This window comes from Penicillium cataractarum (assembly GCF_028827025.1).
Source record: "Penicillium cataractarum strain IBT 29864 chromosome Unknown utg000008l, whole genome shotgun sequence".
NCBI classification, from domain to species: Eukaryota; Fungi; Ascomycota; class Eurotiomycetes; order Eurotiales; family Aspergillaceae; genus Penicillium; species Penicillium cataractarum.
Genome location: NW_026622744.1, coordinates 2,280,721 through 2,297,594, shown reverse-complemented (window position 1 = coordinate 2,297,594; position 16,874 = coordinate 2,280,721). Strand labels below are relative to the sequence as shown.

General features: G+C 47.1%; 7 protein-coding genes across 7 annotated transcripts; 4 read left to right on the top strand and 3 right to left on the bottom strand.

Annotated features, from left to right (window-relative positions):
- Positions 1–344: 344 nt before the first annotated feature.
- N7496_009967 (sugar phosphate isomerase/epimerase family protein) lies at positions 345–1,604 on the bottom strand (the record flags this gene model as incomplete). The annotated part of the gene is made up of 7 exons (XM_056702880.1): positions 345–462; positions 522–697; positions 746–848; positions 908–1,066; positions 1,132–1,269; positions 1,334–1,430; positions 1,505–1,604. The coding sequence occupies 7 exons, from the start codon at positions 1,602–1,604 to the stop codon at positions 345–347; spliced, it is 891 nt and encodes a 296-aa protein (XP_056551880.1).
- A 651-nt stretch (positions 1,605–2,255) lies between these two features.
- N7496_009966 (glutathione-independent formaldehyde dehydrogenase) lies at positions 2,256–3,956 on the bottom strand (the record flags this gene model as incomplete). Its single annotated transcript, XM_056702879.1, has 10 exons — positions 2,256–2,459; positions 2,513–2,585; positions 2,646–3,024; positions 3,095–3,109; positions 3,165–3,260; positions 3,328–3,357; positions 3,410–3,583; positions 3,637–3,680; positions 3,750–3,775; positions 3,837–3,956. 10 exons carry the CDS (start codon positions 3,954–3,956, stop codon positions 2,256–2,258), a joined length of 1,161 nt encoding a protein of 386 aa, XP_056551879.1.
- Positions 3,957–5,360: 1,404 nt separating this feature from the next.
- On the top strand, positions 5,361–6,221 carry N7496_009965 (LysM peptidoglycan-binding domain-containing protein; the record flags this gene model as incomplete). The annotated part of the gene is made up of 3 exons (XM_056702878.1): positions 5,361–5,777; positions 5,895–5,953; positions 6,017–6,221. Coding segments are annotated over 3 exons (681 nt in total), but the record flags the coding sequence as incomplete, so codon positions are not given.
- Positions 6,222–8,004: 1,783 nt separating this feature from the next.
- Positions 8,005–8,676, top strand: N7496_009964 (uncharacterized protein; the record flags this gene model as incomplete). The annotated part of the gene is made up of 1 exon (XM_056702877.1): positions 8,005–8,676. The coding sequence occupies one exon, from the start codon at positions 8,005–8,007 to the stop codon at positions 8,674–8,676; it is 672 nt and encodes a 223-aa protein (XP_056551877.1).
- A 1,351-nt stretch (positions 8,677–10,027) lies between these two features.
- N7496_009963 (T6SS phospholipase effector Tle1-like catalytic domain-containing protein) lies at positions 10,028–11,762 on the top strand (the record flags this gene model as incomplete). Its single annotated transcript, XM_056702876.1, has 4 exons — positions 10,028–10,190; positions 10,238–10,398; positions 10,459–11,401; positions 11,467–11,762. 4 exons carry the CDS (start codon positions 10,028–10,030, stop codon positions 11,760–11,762), a joined length of 1,563 nt encoding a protein of 520 aa, XP_056551876.1.
- A 209-nt stretch (positions 11,763–11,971) lies between these two features.
- Positions 11,972–13,720, bottom strand: N7496_009962 (Major facilitator superfamily domain general substrate transporter; the record flags this gene model as incomplete). The annotated part of the gene is made up of 3 exons (XM_056702875.1): positions 11,972–12,861; positions 12,919–13,191; positions 13,459–13,720. The coding sequence occupies 3 exons, from the start codon at positions 13,718–13,720 to the stop codon at positions 11,972–11,974; spliced, it is 1,425 nt and encodes a 474-aa protein (XP_056551875.1).
- A 317-nt stretch (positions 13,721–14,037) lies between these two features.
- N7496_009961 (fungal specific transcription factor domain-containing protein) lies at positions 14,038–16,150 on the top strand (the record flags this gene model as incomplete). The annotated part of the gene is given in 5 exon segments (XM_056702874.1): positions 14,038–14,183; positions 14,277–15,168; positions 15,192–15,625; positions 15,711–16,058; positions 16,072–16,150. 5 exon segments carry the CDS (start codon positions 14,038–14,040, stop codon positions 16,148–16,150), a joined length of 1,899 nt encoding a protein of 632 aa, XP_056551874.1.
- Between the last annotated feature and the right edge of the window lie 724 nt (positions 16,151–16,874).

Sequence of the window (16,874 nt, the reverse complement as noted above, 5' to 3'; positions counted from 1 at the left end):
TTGGTGCCTAACATAGGTAAGAGGTCGACTGGTCTCTGCATCGAGAATGACCAACCAAATCGTTCGAATTTCTTAATGATATGGCAATTTTCTGCATATTTGTCAGTTCGCCTCAACGACAATTGATTAAGGATCACGCTTCAAGACCCCTGATTGATTGCCTTACTCTTCATCGATAGGCTCATTAATTGGACACATCGCTTCTAACTTGAGGCAATCTATATTGAGGGTGATCTATGAATTGCAGTGGAAGGCACATGGAATGAACCCCGATAAAGTTATATGTAGTGATATCCCATCTAGACCCAGCTCTAAGATCATCACGCGTTTTACCCTCACCCCGATCAAGCTTTCACCAGGCCCTCTGCAATGCCTTCGAACAATCCTTGCAAGCGCACTCCTTCTTCATCGGCTACTTGCCCGTGCGTCTTAGAGCTTCCGATAGGGTGATAAGGGAACGGTCTAGAATAATGTCAGTTTCAGTCTCTGCGCAAATGCCAGTGATATCGGACAAGACATACCCATATTCAGGAACAAAAGTAATTACGCTATCGGGACCATCTTGCTTAAACCGACTCTGGATAATCTTTGTCCAAATCCTTTCCATGCATAGCCTCTCTTCTTCAAAGACAGGATTGAGTGGCTCTGGGCACTGAGATGCTTGTGTCGTTCCGATCCTGGCATGAATGTGATACACCTGAGACCTCCTTAGTCTTGATTTCCTCGGCCGACATGGTTAACTCACATGTGGGATAACTGCATCGATCATAGCACGATCGCCCTCACCGATATCCAAAAGTCTCTCTAGTCCAACCATCCAGTGAGAAAAGTCGGCGGTAATTCGGAGTCTGCGTGTTTGAAAAATAGGTTAGTACCGGCAGAGACGGAAGAGGTAAATCTCACATACTGGGGAACGGCTTCTAGAATCCTTCGTGTCGCATAAGGCGTGAATAGCGAACGGTTGCGGTGAGTCTCGTGAGTAACACGACCAGTGAGTCCAAGCTCCTTGTCCACTTGGAGCGTCCCTTGATAGAATTTGATGGATTCCTCGACATCCCAAGCGTCCCTAGTAAATTTGAATATGAACAAAGAAAGCTTATTGAGAATACTCATGTTCTTGCCTGCACTCACTCTCCAGACTGAAAGTTAATGGTTATCGGTCGCAGCTGCTTGACCAATTGAAGCAGCTCGCTATAGTTTCGAAGGTGGTCATCTGCCTTCAGGCCAACTGGACGAGGCCCAGCATACATAAACCACGATGAGTGAACCCTAAGCCTTATCAGCAAATAATCCAATTTGTACATTTCGAACAGTCTTTGTTCCGAATGCTCACATCGCGCCGATCTCGAGGCCCGTCTCATCGCAAATTTCCCGTAGACGTGGAAAGTCGCGTTCCGGAACGATTCCATGGATGTCTACCTCTACGCCGACTGAAACAAGGTCAAATTAGCATTGTTTCGTCAATTTAAAAAAACATTTTGAAGCGATATGCCCCAAAACACACCATAACCTTGCTTCTTCAGATACGGGAACAATTGCGCCCAATTGTCCAAGTTGGGACCCGGCGCAATACCCCAGACAGAACGAAGGCGGTCGACTTTCATATTTGCGTTGGTTATAATCTATTTCTTTTTCTTTTGCGCCTCTAGGCAAAGGTCCGTCAAGTTACTTATATCTTTCTGGCATTTTTATCTCCAATGTACACTTCTCCGCACCAACTAGGATACGCGCTTTCACCCTCTCTCAAGAAGGCAATTTTCCCCGCTAGAGTGGGTCCACTAAACACAATACTGTGTTGTGTGATTGGCCAGAAGTCAACATAACGCGGGAATTGTACCTTCAAATGCTCGACGCGTTTGAAATGGTAATCCACTATCGGCGAACACTACCATGTAAGGTTGAAACCCCCACGACATGTATACCCTGATGTCAGAACATGAGGGGATGAGCCTCACAGCCCACTTATTTTCCACTTTCCCATCGCGTCATTATGGAGAGGTTGGCTTCCACAGAAATGCAATATTCCGGTGGGGGGTCAGCGATACAGAACGTCTGTCTACAAAGCAAAGTATGAGATTTTGGCTATAGTCTTGTCGTGGAAGGCGGAGAAATACATTGAACCGCAAATGCTAAGGCCTGTTGTAGGTGCTAAGATCCGCCTTGGGTCAACTTGTATATTGAGACAGCGTATAGAGCTAAATTGTTCAATCTTCCCTATATAAACATGGAACTAGAAATACTCCGATCTTTCCTTATCAGAACCCTCCATTAGGGTGAATGATAACTTTGGTCCAGCCATTTTCCCTTTTATCGAACTTATCATACGCATCTTCCGCATCAGCAAGTCCAATTTCGTGCGAAATGACGAAGCTAGGCTTGGCCTTTCCGGCAATGATCATGTCACGTAGGTATCTGTTGTATGCCTTCACATTGCACTGGCCGGTACCGATAGAGAGGCCCTATAGCAAGTCAGAAAATGAATCTCTTTTGCTATGTAGCGGAAATGACTTGCCTTTTCGAAGAGCTTTCCGAAGCTCAAGCTGATCATGCCGTTTGCAGATGCGGCATCGGACGCGCCGGGGTCACTGTTTGAAGTAGCTGATTAGACGCTGAAGTCATCGCTAAGTGGGTAAAGAAGGCCGTACCTAGGCACATAGAGACCAGCAATACCCAATCCACCGCAGGCCCGAGTAACGCGGATCATGTTCTCAAGGACAATATTGGGCTTCTCCGAAGATCCGTTGGGGTTGACAGCTTGGTATCCAACGGCATCCACAGAACGGTCAACCATGTCTCCATTGTGAGCAATGATTTGGTCGACGGCGTCGCCCTTGGTAAAATCGATCGGAATGCAGCCAATCTTTTCAGCAGCCTTCAGCCGCTCGGGGACGCGATCCACCACATAGATATTGGACCCGCCTCGCAGCACTGCTGAATAGGCAGCCATGAGCCCAACTGGGCCTGCTCCGAAAACTGCAATGCTTTCACCTGACTGGAAGCCAGAGATTTCGACGCCGTGCCAGCCTGTGACGCGAATATCAGAAAACCAATTATCCTCCTCAAATAGTACCACAAAAGGGAAATGTAAACATACCGGTCGGGAAAACGTCTGTGATGAATTCGAATAAGCAATTATACCGAAAGAATTATAGAGGGACACATACCGGCCAGAAGAATAAAGTCAGATTCGTGCTCCTTTCCAGGTGGCAGTTTCAAAGCATTGAAGTCTGCATAGGGAATGCGAATATATTGTGCTTGGCCTGGATCCCATCTTGATTAGTAACACTATAATGGTTAACTATTTGGATCCTAGGTTCTTCTACATACCTCCTCGATAAGGTCCCATAGCCACGTAACCTATTTAATTCTCAGCAACAACACAAGTGACTTTTCACCTTCTCAAGCTTACCATAGGCGCCACCTGCGAACCCTGGGTTGACACCTGTACAGAAAGCAGTCTTCCCTTCCTCACAGTTCCGGCATCGACCGTCTGCGACATTGAATGGCATGACAACGCGATCCCCCTTTTTCAACAATGTGACACCCTCGCCTAGCTTCTCGACAATACCCATGTTCTCGTGGCCTTGACTTTGGTCAGTATAATGTTACTCACTAGTAGCATAAAGACAGCCTTACCAAAAGTAATTCCTGGCTCTGCAGCGGTTCTTCCCTCGTACATGCTGGAATTGAATAAGTTCCATGTGCCATTTTCTCGGTATTCGCATTCACCCCGCACCCCCTGTACTTACTGCAGGTCTGAGCCACAGATCGCAGCCTTGATTTCTGGTCAATCTTCCACCGCGGAAGCAAGAAGTTTGTGTGTAATGGATACTAACAGTGGTGACTTTGACAATAATGTCATCTGGATGCTCTATCTTCGGCTTCTCAACCTCCTCCACTCGAACCTTGTACGGTCCGAGATAATTCAGGGCCTGCATGGTAGTAGCTGACGACATTTTGAAATGAGTGGACAATGGATTGGCTGTTAGAAACGAAACAACGAGCGTCGGGCGCTCGTGGGGTATTTGAAAGCATTTGTATGTGGAGGTCTCGTCGCGTCTTGTGTTCTGGCTCCATCAAGTCCCGGCAGTCGCGCCCAAATCAGTAACATTCATCCCCAACGTCAGGCAAGTTCAGGGATCATGAGTGGCTCAGGGAATATCTTGCCGCCATTTGGTCAGTTATGCCCCGCATGAATAGAGCAGTATTTCCCAAGAATAGCTTTGGGGATGAGGGGCAGCTGGGTATTCCCCGCATTAAAGGCCATTCAATCATCGCGGGGAATATTACCCCCTTGGGCGTGTCTTTCGCCGCACTTGCCAGAAAAAGATAAGCCATGGAGCCGTACATCTACGAGGTAGTCGCGCCGACGATGGGTATTCTCAGGTGGATTGCAGATCATATATCTATTCAATAAATTCAACCCTTCTCTTACCTCAAAGGATAGACGAGAGGCCCCGTTGGAGGTATTGTAGCCTCAGGCACTAATTCACAGCTGAAGGCTGGACCCTTAAGGTCACGCGTTCCGGACAACATCCCTCCTTGGCCTCCCTGGAGTTTCTTTGGTAGTATCGCGAAAGATGCTTCTTTCAAAATGTGAAACATGCGGAAATGCAGTCTCTCGATGAATGCAACCTCCAAATTGCTTGCGGGACTCAGCAATCCGGGTAACTCCTCTTGGCGGTCGGGCGAGGTCTTTCAGTTGGATTCTCAGCCAGACAGACCACCACAGACAACGAAACTTTTATTCGAGGATAATGACAACTTGCAGGGATTTGACTCAAGGTCTCCGAGTCAGATATCCTGACAAAGAACAGTTCCTCGAATGGGAAGCAGCATGAACTGCTCTTCTTTGTCTTTCTCTGTCATTCAGGACAGCCCTGCTAATTTCCTTAATAGATTCCGTTGCAAGATCGCAAGGATTGGGCTGTCCTTCTGAGTTGTCAAGCCTCTCGCATTGGACATATCTGTAGAAAGGGTTCTAGCTTTCTTTGGGAATAACAATGCTTCGAGCATCCTCGTGCACATATGGTCTCACAGTCTCGTTTCGAGGATCGCATGCCTGTCTGCTTCTTTATCGGAAATTATAAATGTCAACTATTCTTCTCGGACCCTCTACAATCAATTTTTTTTCCAGATACCCAATATGGGCCAATTTTGCTTGAGTATCCGTTACGCACTATGCGGTCTGCTGTTGATCTGCATGGCAGTGGCCTCGCCTGAGACCCATCATAAGGGTAGTATTCCGAAAAATCTCCATAAAAACCGTGTCAATGCTTATTTTTCTCGTATTTTGTCTTTTAAAAATCAGTCACGCAGAAACACTTGCTCCTCTATTCTGATCGTCTCTGGCTGCTAGGTGCGGTATCACTGCGAGCCAATTTACTTCCTTCAACCCGCAATCCTCTCTGTGCTCCTCCCTAGTCCCAGGCAACTCTGTGTGTTGCTCCGCTGAAAGCACTTCTGTCTCATATTCGCAACAAAGCAATGGTGCTGTCTGTAACACTTACACCGTCAAGTCTGGCGATTACTGCGACTCGATCATCTCGAAATATGCTATAAGTGTCACAGAGCTCGAGAGCTACAATTCGAGAACTTGGGGGTGGTCAGGGTGCAACGCGCTACAGTCAGGAAGGCTCATATGCGTGAGTTCAGGCGAGCCTCCCATGCCAGCTGCCCTTGCAGGTGCCGTCTGTGGACCTCAAGTGCCGGGAACACAGTGTCCTAGCAACTGGGCCGATCTCGAGTCTCTCAATCCATGCCCGCTCAATGACTGTGTAAGTTATCATACTAAATACCAAGCAGGATATATGTAGTCATGGCTGACGTACGTTTATAGTGCTCTCCATATGGCCAATGCGGCAATACCGCTGAATTCTGCATCTCATCCAAAGCCAAAGTTGCATTTCCAACTGCGAATTCGTCTCCACAAACAAGCACAAGTACTGTTGTCGTACGTGTCACGGTCACTGGAAATTCAATGACTTCGACACTATATAAGACAACTTCAAAACAGTCGACGCAAAGGAGTAGTTCTACATCGACAAGGACTAGTCGTTCGACATCAAGCAAGCATTCTACTTCGAGCGCCACCAAGCACTCAACTAGTACCACTCATTCAACGAGTGCTACGAGTAAAAAACCATAACCCATACGACGAGCAAAACTACCAGCGCCCCTTCCACTGCAACCCCAGATCCTTGGTTAATCCGAATCTATAGCAAAGAGAATTGCAAAGGGGCTTACTACGTCGTACAGGGTTATAATTAACACATGAATAACGAGTGTCTCAATTTGCACGGCGGGCTAAGTGGTGTCTTCTCCGGTGATAAGCCTTCATGTCGATGGTTCCCAGACGACGGCAACGGAGGGTGGAAGTCATGCGACGAGAGCTCACTGAAATCACCGCAATCGTGGCATATTGAGAGCGGTACTTGCACGGTGTTCGACAACGATAAATGCAAATCAGATGGTTACGTTCAAGTATATTCTGCTTGGGATAAGAAGGGCTGTGAGAATATGAAGGACTCAAAGTGGAGCCCAAAGACATGGGCTGCGTTACAATGTTCCATTCAAAACTGAGAGGCATAGGGGTTTTTTTCAACATCAAACTGTTTGTCAATCAGGCTCACGTATTGTCTGAAAACTTTCAAGATAGTTCATCAAATTAACGGGAGTTACAAATTTCAATACCTTCACTCGTAGAGAAGACATCTGGGGGGGCCGCCGTAGGTGGGGCCAAAAGCCGACTACAGTGATCGTCCAACATCCCTGCTCCATCTATTTAAACACCACCAGCCCCTCCAAATAATGTTTGTCGCTCTCAAAATTTGGCTCTACCTTCGATCTTTGACTTCACATCAACCTCGCTATGGCTCCTTCAATTGAGTCTCTACCACCGGAAATCCAACAAATGGTGCTAGAACATTTGTCCACACATGAATCCAGTCTTCGCGCTTTCTCATGTGTGAGTCGAATTGCCTTACTCTGGCATCCCCCTTCATTTACCATACCATCCGAGTTGAAATAGGCCCGGAGAAAACACAGCTTCAACCCTTTTACAACTAAAAGCAAGATCCCCCGGCTTTGGCCAGGCTACAGTATGTCCAGTGTCTCGCGATATGCGAGACAGCCTGTAGCGGATTCCAATTTATCAGATTCGACGGACCTTGAGTCTCGATACATCTTTCTCAGTTGAAATCCCAGAAAGCCCCATGGCTTTTTACGATCATACGGCCTGTCCCCTTAAAGGAAATTGAACAGCGATAAGCAAGCTGCTTTAGAATCCAGTGATGTCTGGCTGCCTCTTGTACATCTGATTCCGCAACTGCCCTCTCTGTCGGATTTACTCTTCTTGCTCCCCATACAATCTCCAAAATGTTTATTGGATCAAATGCATGTAGCCAGACCATCATGTCGCCTCCATATCGATCGGTTCTTCCTGCGCAGTCTAGCGACAGGCTCCACGGAACTCATACTAATTCCGTCTGGCGTCATCGCCTTGTCTGTTCAGTCTCAAATCAATACATAGTGGTGACGGTAATCCCCATGATAATATTCCTTCTAGCTGTTACTCTGAAGACGCCGTGGATCGTAGTTATGACCTTTGGTCTAGCACCTAGCTTGAATGAGATTACGTTGATCTACCCTGCTCCTGGAGCTAGTCTAATGGAATATATTCCCCCGCCGTGGAAAGTATTTAGCCAAGAGATAGAGGAGGGTTATAAAAGGTCATGTGGGAATCTGCAATTTCTTCGATTCGCACACTTTTGGCCCATTGCCGAAGATAGACTGGATTACTGGACTACGCAAACGGATTTCACAGGATTGTAAGCCTTCGAGTTTGACGCATGTCTCACTTCAAATATGCTGAGATATTTGGCAACAAATTTTCGGCTTCCCGAGTTGAAAACGCTTGTTCTTAACAATCTTAGAGGGGAACGAGAAAATTTAGATGAGCATGCAGAAGCAGGCAATGAATTGTTGAAGAATCTTTCTCCGCTGATGTCTCTGACCTTGGATGGCTGGTATCCAGAGATTTCGATAGACGCGCTTGCTATTCACCATGATTCACGTCTATCAGAGTTCAAATGGCTCAATTACCCTGGTGAAGACCTAACTAAGAATGATCTGGAGGCACTCGGTGATCGCTGCATATCTCTTCGGGATTTTACATTAACCATCCGTCGTTCACAAGGAGACCTGACAGAAGCGAACTTATATAAGACTCTTGGATCCCTACCCAGGCTTCAGTCAATCTCACCTAATCTCCAAGTTTCTAAAAGATACTCGCCTACGGATAATGACGAAGACGACAACGGCAACTTGTTTAATGCATTGATCGATGACGAATTCGATAGAATTATTCCTTCAGAAGTGCTTGGAGATGGTCCAGATTCATCCGAGGCTTGTAACGGCGCTATGCACGAGCAGCTGATTAATTGTGCATTAGATAAGATACTTGCTAAGTCTATATTTGACACCATATCCTCCGAGAAGCCCCAGGTATCTCTTCCCTTGGAGGAATTGGCTCTCAAGATTACCAATGTTGGACACTTTGGAATGGTGGACTGCCCAGCGCATTTTCTATATGTGCTCTTCCATTTGTGTCGCCCATGGCGGGATACTCGCAATATTCGTGATGACTGCCGACATGAGATACGGATTGAAGAATGAGAACCAATTCCGAGTCAGCGATTACCACTACCAAAAGAACTGGAAGGCTGGCTTGAAGCTATCTGGCGCCGGGTTTAGCCAGAGAGGATATCCGAAAACTGGCAGTCTGACTGGAATAGCTTTCCGGTCTCTGAGGTAGTATAGAGATTTTCAGTCAATTTGATGATCAAAGCGACTGCTTTAGCAAGCTTTCATTAGTTATATTCCACTTTAAGAGTCGCTTTAGCAAACCTGAACCCTTCCTTGGCCTCGCATCTAAAGCCGGAGGCAATCCTCTAAGAATCCCTGTGCAACTTCCGGAAATAAAGCGAGCCTGTTTCACAAACACCAGAGTTTGACAAGGAGAAACTTGTGTGCTCAGGATCATTTATTTGGCTTGCCCTTGGAATAATCTTATTCTTGGAAACAAAACACCACCCACAGCTCAGAACAAAGTACTTGATTTAGGAACTCATAGTTTCCCGGTCTCCTAGAAGGATTTCATGTTGATTAACGCATGACAGAACAGCCGAACTGTCTAAATGCCGCCTGTGTGGCCAAGGGTGGACTATAGCCCGGAGCACAAGAACGCGTATGCGACTGGCTGAAAACGGTCGGCAGATGAACCATTATGCGTATTTGCAAGGCCCCAATGACCTGCAACAATTCATATCCTGTAATATGTCTATGACACGGCTAAATACATATACGAAAGCTAGGTCAGTGGATTCCTCGTTTGTTGTCTAACCACAAGAATTACAGCATAGCGACCGAATTTTCGAGAGATGATACTGTAGTTGGCTCAATTCTCATAAGTCAGTGGCATCTCTGCTAACTGCTACTACTGGCTCGATGATAATACTTGCAAGATTTGCCGATCGGGGTTCGTTGCATGAATAGCGCCACATTCGCGGGATCTAGCCCAGGTGGTGGTCATGGCGCTTTCCACCCCAGGTGAAAACTGCCGACCCCCCTCAGCTGGGCAAGGATAAGAACAAGATTGAATCACAAAATTTCGGCAATGGGTACCGATTATCACAAGCCGTAGAGCATGGTTCGCACGGGGTGGCCGTGGCTACTCGACTAGTTCGCGACGGGTGCCTATATTTGTCTAGTTGATCGCGTGGTGGCTTGAATAGCCAGCTGAATGTCAATCAGAAGGTGAAGTTTTGACGCATTTACAGAGAGGTCAGCCCGCTTGAATTGACCTCTTTCTTCAGGAACAGGGACATGGACACGTGGGTTGAGGTAGAAAATCAGACAATCTCCCCGTTCAAATTCTTCAATTTCAACAAGAATATTGTTCTTCATCTCGTCCTAAGGCCGTCTCATCTTATCTCCGATCGGGTCTTTTGCTTTTGAGCCAATAAAAATGGCTGTGCGTGGCGCCGAGTTCATTAAAGAGCCGAACAAGCTCATCCTTTGCTTCGATGGTACAGGCAACCAGTTCAGCGGGTCAAGTGCCGACACCAATGTGGTCAAGATCTTGAACAAGCTAGACCGGCATCACCCAAACCAGTACCATTATTATCAAAGTAAGACACTTCAGTATATTTTTGGTACTCAATCTAACAGACCATAGCTGGTCTCGGTACATATGATATCAATGAAACGTCTGTCAACAAATCATGGTTCGGACAGATCCGCAGCAGCATTTCCCAGACGGTCGATCAAGGAGTCGGCACCACATTTGATGCCCATGTGATTGCTGGCTATAGATTTTTGATGCGCTATTATGAGGCCGTAAGTTTTTTATACCGAACAACACAATAAAGATTTTGCTAATGGGCATGGCACTTCCAGGGGGACAAGATCTATATGTTCGGATTCAGTCGCGGGGCTTTCACTGCAAAGTTCCTGGCACGCATGGTCCACACGGTCGGGCTGCTGTGCAGAGGCAATGAAGAAATGGTTCCATTTGCATACCGTCTTTATCAGCGCTACCTAGCAGGAGAAGTCGAAGATTTCAAAAACGCCGATTACAGCCAGGATGTTCCACAGCCCAATGGAGACAGGCAGCCGCTACTAGTTGACGACAAGCTGGACGAATCTCACAGCGACACATACGAGTCAGCCCGCAACGAAATTATTGCGTTTGGCAATACTTTTTGTCGAAAGGAGCCCATCAAGAATGGCGACAAATATATTGAGGCTAATGTCAAGGTTTATTTCCTCGGTATCTGGGACTGCGTGAATTCCGTTGCGGTCTTGGAGCGGGTTCCGCCCATGCCAGTCAGCATTGCAGGAACCGCGCACTTCGTTCGACATGCAGTGGCCGCTGACGAGCGACGAGTCAAATTCAAACCGGCTTTGCTTTCTCAAGACACTCCGGACCCCACTGAGAACGTTGAAGAAGTTTGGTTCCCAGGGTGCCACGGTGATGTTGGCGGCGGTTGGCCTGCGGCACATAATGTCAACAGCCAGGATAAGCCGGAGGGCAGCGGGCTGTGGAAATTTTGCAAGAGGTTCTGGACTTCCTTGAAGCCCAGTGGCGCCAGCAAGGATGTTCGTACGGACGCCTTTCAGATGAGCGACATGACGTTGTCGTGGATGATACAAGAGCTAGAGTATGTCGCAACCCTTGATGAACGGGCCGGTGTCAAGTGGTCAAAGAGCAAAGACGGGTACAAAAGGGCCTTCGCTCGTGAACAAAGCCAGAACCAAGCTCTTCAGGGAATCATCCACGATTCCTTGGTCTTCGGGAATTGCTCTAGCTTTTTCAAGGTACTGCTTTGGAAATTTCTAGGTAAGAAAGCCTCATCCTCTTTGAAATGCTACTGCTTGCATGAGCTGATCTCAATTTTGCATCAGAAATATTTCCTTTTATCACCAGATGGGAAATTGTCCATGATAAGTGGACCAAAGTCCGATTCCCACTAAATAATGGGTCCTACCGTGATATCCCACGCGATGCAAAGCTCCACCAGTCACTTTTGTACCGACTCAGGGAGCTCAAAACATATGCACCCAAAAACAATCATGGGGACAAACTGGAGCCATGTCTAAAGGGCGAAGATGGTCATCCAGCTCAATTCATCAAAGTAGATGAAGTCAGGGTGAGCCAGGAGCTTGATCCAATGCACCAGATTTGGACTTTCCAAAATTGACCTGTCCAAAATCGACTCCAATTTCATTCACATGAGACGTTGCAACTGTTCTGTTCCACTTCATGCTCACTGTTATATATTTGTATGAATCTTGTCTACAAATCCTGCGTTTCACTCCCGCTCTTGCTGGGCTCATACATTGGATCCTGGGAAGACGATAATTTAACATTGCTCCCACTTAAGGTTGACAACTCGGCGTTTTTTTCTTGTTAGGATGACTCGCCCCCTTCCTTCCTGTTCGAAGCGCCAAACTGCTGTAGTTTCATCTTTCTCATCATTTCAGCTGCCTCAAACGCATATTTGCACTTCATTCTCAACGTTGCACCGTAGCGGTACATGATCAATGGGAATGGCATGCAAGCTAAAGCCAAAAATGCCGGAATAGATGACGCCCAGTGAATTCCCAATTGATGATACATCTGAGTCGTGAACAAGGGAAACACAGCACCGACAACAGAGCGAAATATCGCGGCCGCTGCAAGGACCGAGGCTGCGTAAATAGTGTAAGAGTCGATGAGATAGTTGACAATCGGAAGGATGATGAGGACGCATCCGAAGCCAAAGGGTGCAGCCAGGATAATGCTGGCTGACCAGTGAATGTTTGGATAGTTTGTCCATGCAAAAGCGAACATTCCAACTGGTAAAACAATACCACCCACAATAGCTGGAGGTAGGCGAGACTCTGCAGTTGCTAGTTTCGCGGTGAATAGCTTCATGTAGCGTCGGTGGTTATCCCAAATGGCATAGACCAATCCGAAGACGATACCCACAGCAATTCCCAAAAATGCGAGCCCTCCAATACCCTCGCTCCATCCGCGGTACTCGTTGTACACAATAGGCAGCGCACCCATAAACATGTATACAGTTCCATAGATGATTGCCATATATAGCGAGGCTACTAATACGATGGGCTCTTTGAATAATAATACCCACGGCCGTATTAGAGCTCTTTGGAACACTTCAGAAGGCCTCTTCTTGCCCTGCCTTATGTCGAGGATGCTGAGGTAAACCTTGTTATTGGCCTTGGATAATTCATTGGCCCGTTTGGTCAACAACACTGGTCCGTATGTCTCGGGTACAAAAGCCATGCCGAGAATTCCTATCATTCATTGTCAGTTACTTCTTCAACACCATATGTACAGGATTCTGGAACTACCGATCACTCCAACAAAGATGGTGCACACTCCTTGAACCCACCTCCAACCAACATTCTCAGAGATAAACCCTCCGGCAATCGGGCCCAGAATGGGGCCAAGGAAGGGTGCAACGCAGTAGAGCGTCAAAGCAAGCCCTCTCTGGGCTGGTGGGAAAAGGTCTGCAATTGTACCACCAGAGTTGACCAGAGGGGATCCCCCGAACGTGCCACCGAAGAACCGTGTGACCATAAGTGTGGCAATGTTCTTACTACCCGCTGAACCTCCGATAAAGGCTACCATAGCAATGTGAGAAATTAGCCAGAGAATACGCCGACCATAGAGTTCAGATCTTGGATGCGTTGTAGATAATTAGGATCAAGACAATATCTGCCAATAGGAAGTTGATAGATGCTTACTATAGAAATTAGTGTACTGTTGGCTTGTACCTTGTAATTCGTGCCTCGAGAAGATTAACAAATTACTTACCAAAGGGCCCCAGACAGCTGGACCAATGGCAAACCCCAGTACAAATAAAGAAAGGCCAAGTATAAAGATCTCACTTCCCATATTCAAGTCTTGCATCAGTTCAACCGAGGATTCTGAATATGCCGAGGATGTAAAGGTAACAGCAAAGACGGAAAGAGTTACAATTGATGTGATGAACCATCTTCTAAACGAAGACCAATTCATGGGATTCTCGGGGTCATCTTCTTGAAATTCGACCACAAAGGGATCCTCCAAAGTGCCACGGCCGTCAAAAGCACTGGTAGTCTCGATGTCCCCAGCAGAAGCGGTTCGCTTTGGGCGAATTTGTTGAGGCATATCTGGTGAGTCAAACCCCTTTTTGTCTCGGGTTGAGATATAATTATCTTCACTCAGTTAAGCTTTCTTAAGGGCATTATATCTGTTTTTCCTGTTACCATATCGGAAAGTCGAAGACGGTATGAGCGCTGATTGGCTACAAGATGATTCGAAATCAAGTGTTCTGGCCAATCATGAAACTTTCCGCAATGTCACCAAATTATCGCGGCATGCCCCGTGATTGGTTGGGATAGCTCCGCCTCGTGTTTCTTTGTTCTTTGTTTAATAATTGATCTCTTTGAGGTTGGATCTGTTCCCAAAACAACTCAGTGGGTGTAATGTCTCATTATGGCTCCAACGACTCAATTGGAGCCGCGGTCAGATCAACAGCCAAAGCGACCGTTGCGCAGAGAGCGCCTCCGAATCTCGAACGCTTGTCAATTTTGTCGGTCAAGAAAGGTGAAATGCGACGGCGGTCGACCAGGTAAATGGCCCTTGTCCCTGGCGCCAAAACCATGATGATCACTCATAGATACAGGAGGCTAACGCACTATTTACTTTGTCTAGCGTGTTCTAGATGCCAGGGAAAAGATGAAATTTGCCTTTACAACAAAGAGACCCTCGCAGTTGGAAGGAGAACTAAAGGCAAGGCTGCGGTCGCCCGCACCGCACCAAACCGCCGTCCATCGAACGAAGATGAACCTGCTTCATTGCAACAACAACTTGACGATTCAGAACTCGAGCCACCATTGGGCTCAAAACATGTCGGCGAAGAGGAAGATGTAGCTCTTGATCCAAATCAGACTTACTATACACCCCATTGCCGGTTTGACGGCAAGGTTAAGGAGGTGGTAGCCGCAAATGACCAGAAGGCAGGCCTCGCACCCCCTGCGGTTTCAAACCTCGTCCCCTTCGTGGACGCGCCTCTATTTGGAGAACTTGACCTCGACTCTCGGATAAGAAGCCAGGACTTTGTCGCTCAATTGCCTGTTCGTTCGCGCGCTAATGAATTGGTTAGCTTTTACTGGTGGCGTGTAGACACTATAGAGCCGATATTAGACCGAAAACGGTTTTTTCACGACTATGAGGCCTCTTGGGTAAGATCATGGGACATACTCCTAGCAGATCATGAGATATGGCTTTCCATCCTCAATGTCGTCTTTGCTTTGGCTGTACAACGACAAGAATTGATACCTGTGCGGGAGCGGAATGCAGAAGCAAACCTATATTTCCAACGGGCTTGGATGCTTTTACGCCCAGAAAAGTTCCTTTGGGAGCCTGGCTCGGTTCAGTTGGTTCAATGCTTGATGTTGATCAATCGATATCTTCACTGCACCTCTCACCAACAGAAGACCTGGATGACTGGGGGTTTAGCATTGCGAATCTCCCAGAATATGAATTGCCAACCCCCTGATGTATCTTCATCTCCTGACTCTAATAGTGAGCGAGAGAAAAGGCAAAAGGTCTGGGTAAGCTGTGTTGCACTTGACAGGTAAGCTCCCTGATTGATGATAAAGACTTCTTGCCTTTGAGTGGCCCTCAACTTGACTTTAGATGTGTTTCTTGGTCTCTTGGAAGGACATCGGTGCCGTCAATGATCCCTCTGCCTGACGTGACTACTCAAATGTCTTCCGTGGGTGATGATAATGAGTTGTGTACCGACCATGAATGTGCCATCCGTGGACTTGAGCTTCATGAGATTGGCAATCAAATTCAGCTGGCCCAAGTACAAACGCGGAATACAGTAGCCTCTAGGTTGGGACTGCCACGACTATATCAACAAGACAAATATCACACCGTGGCGATACAGCTAGACAGCTCCCTTGAGAGATGGGAGAATAGCCTTCGGAGCGACTGGCAGTTCAGGAATTTACAGAATATTGCTGACAACTCGGTCCGAGCGAAGGCAGTTTTGTTGCATGCTCGGTAGGTGAGACCCAGATCTTAGAAAGAGTTTTCACCACTACATTTGCAATTTTTCTTGTTGGCTTCCTTGGTACTGACAAATTAGCCTTCTTGGTACTCGAATATTTTTGTACCGGCCCATGCTTGCCCGATATTTCTCCATGAAATCTAGCGATCAAGCGTCGACCGATATTCCCAGTCTGAGTGACCGCCTGTTCAAAGAATGTGCAGGGATTTGTGTTGAAACGGCTCAGAAGATTGTCAGCATGATTTTGGACTCGCTTGAGCCAAATGTATCGATGGGCCTTTTGCCATGGTGGTATCGAGTCTATTATCTACATATCGCAGGAACCACTTTCCTTGCGGCAATGCTGAGTGACCTTTTCACCGAATCAGTGTCGCAATCTTGGCATAGCATGTTGACTGGACTTCGTGAGCACAAGCATTTAAGCTTGTTCATTCCACAGTGCATCACAACTTTTGAAACGCTCTCAGAGCGGATTTTTGAAACGCGAAATCCTAATATCAATCAAAGTGGAGATTTGACGTTGGATGATGATACCGCTGGCCTCTGCTTTGATGAGCTTTTCAAGGATTTAGATCTTGATTTCAACGGTTTTCTATTCGGAATTGAAGACCTTACCTAGGAATGGGGTCTATCTGAGAACACAGCTACGCACGGGTCATCCCTAGCTATCCACCTACGCGAAGAAATTCGGCTTCCGCGAGGATGATCTGCGCGAATATGGTGTGCAGGAGACAGTCGCCCACGTGCTCATAGAATACCGGAGGCTCCGTGCGCTAAGGTTAGAATGAAAACTAGGGATACGCGGAGTGGCGTATCGAGCCTGCTGGGAGGCTCAAACCAAGGTGAGCAAGGTAAACCAGACATCGTCTCGAGGGCCAAGACAGTTCAGGCCGTCTTGGACTTCGCGGAGGCGTCACAGCAGTTTCGGAGAGGCCGTGACGGGGCTCTCAGTTTAAGTCAAGAAGGGGATCATCCTTCATGTACATACTCGGATAGATCGTTGTCGTAGACTGCATATCGCTTTGGCGAGAGGCCAAGTGTAAATGAATACTACTACTTCACTACCACTGTACAGTAAAAAGTAGCGATTGGAAGGTAACAGCGGGAAAGAAGGACATGCCGGTCCCTTTTCTCAATCTCGAGCGAGAAAGCAAGCTTGTGGCAAATGAAGTGGGGCAGTTTAACCAGGTCAGGCTTCATGATCTCGGTTAGACCCCTGATTGCGGAGTGGCTGAAATCGGG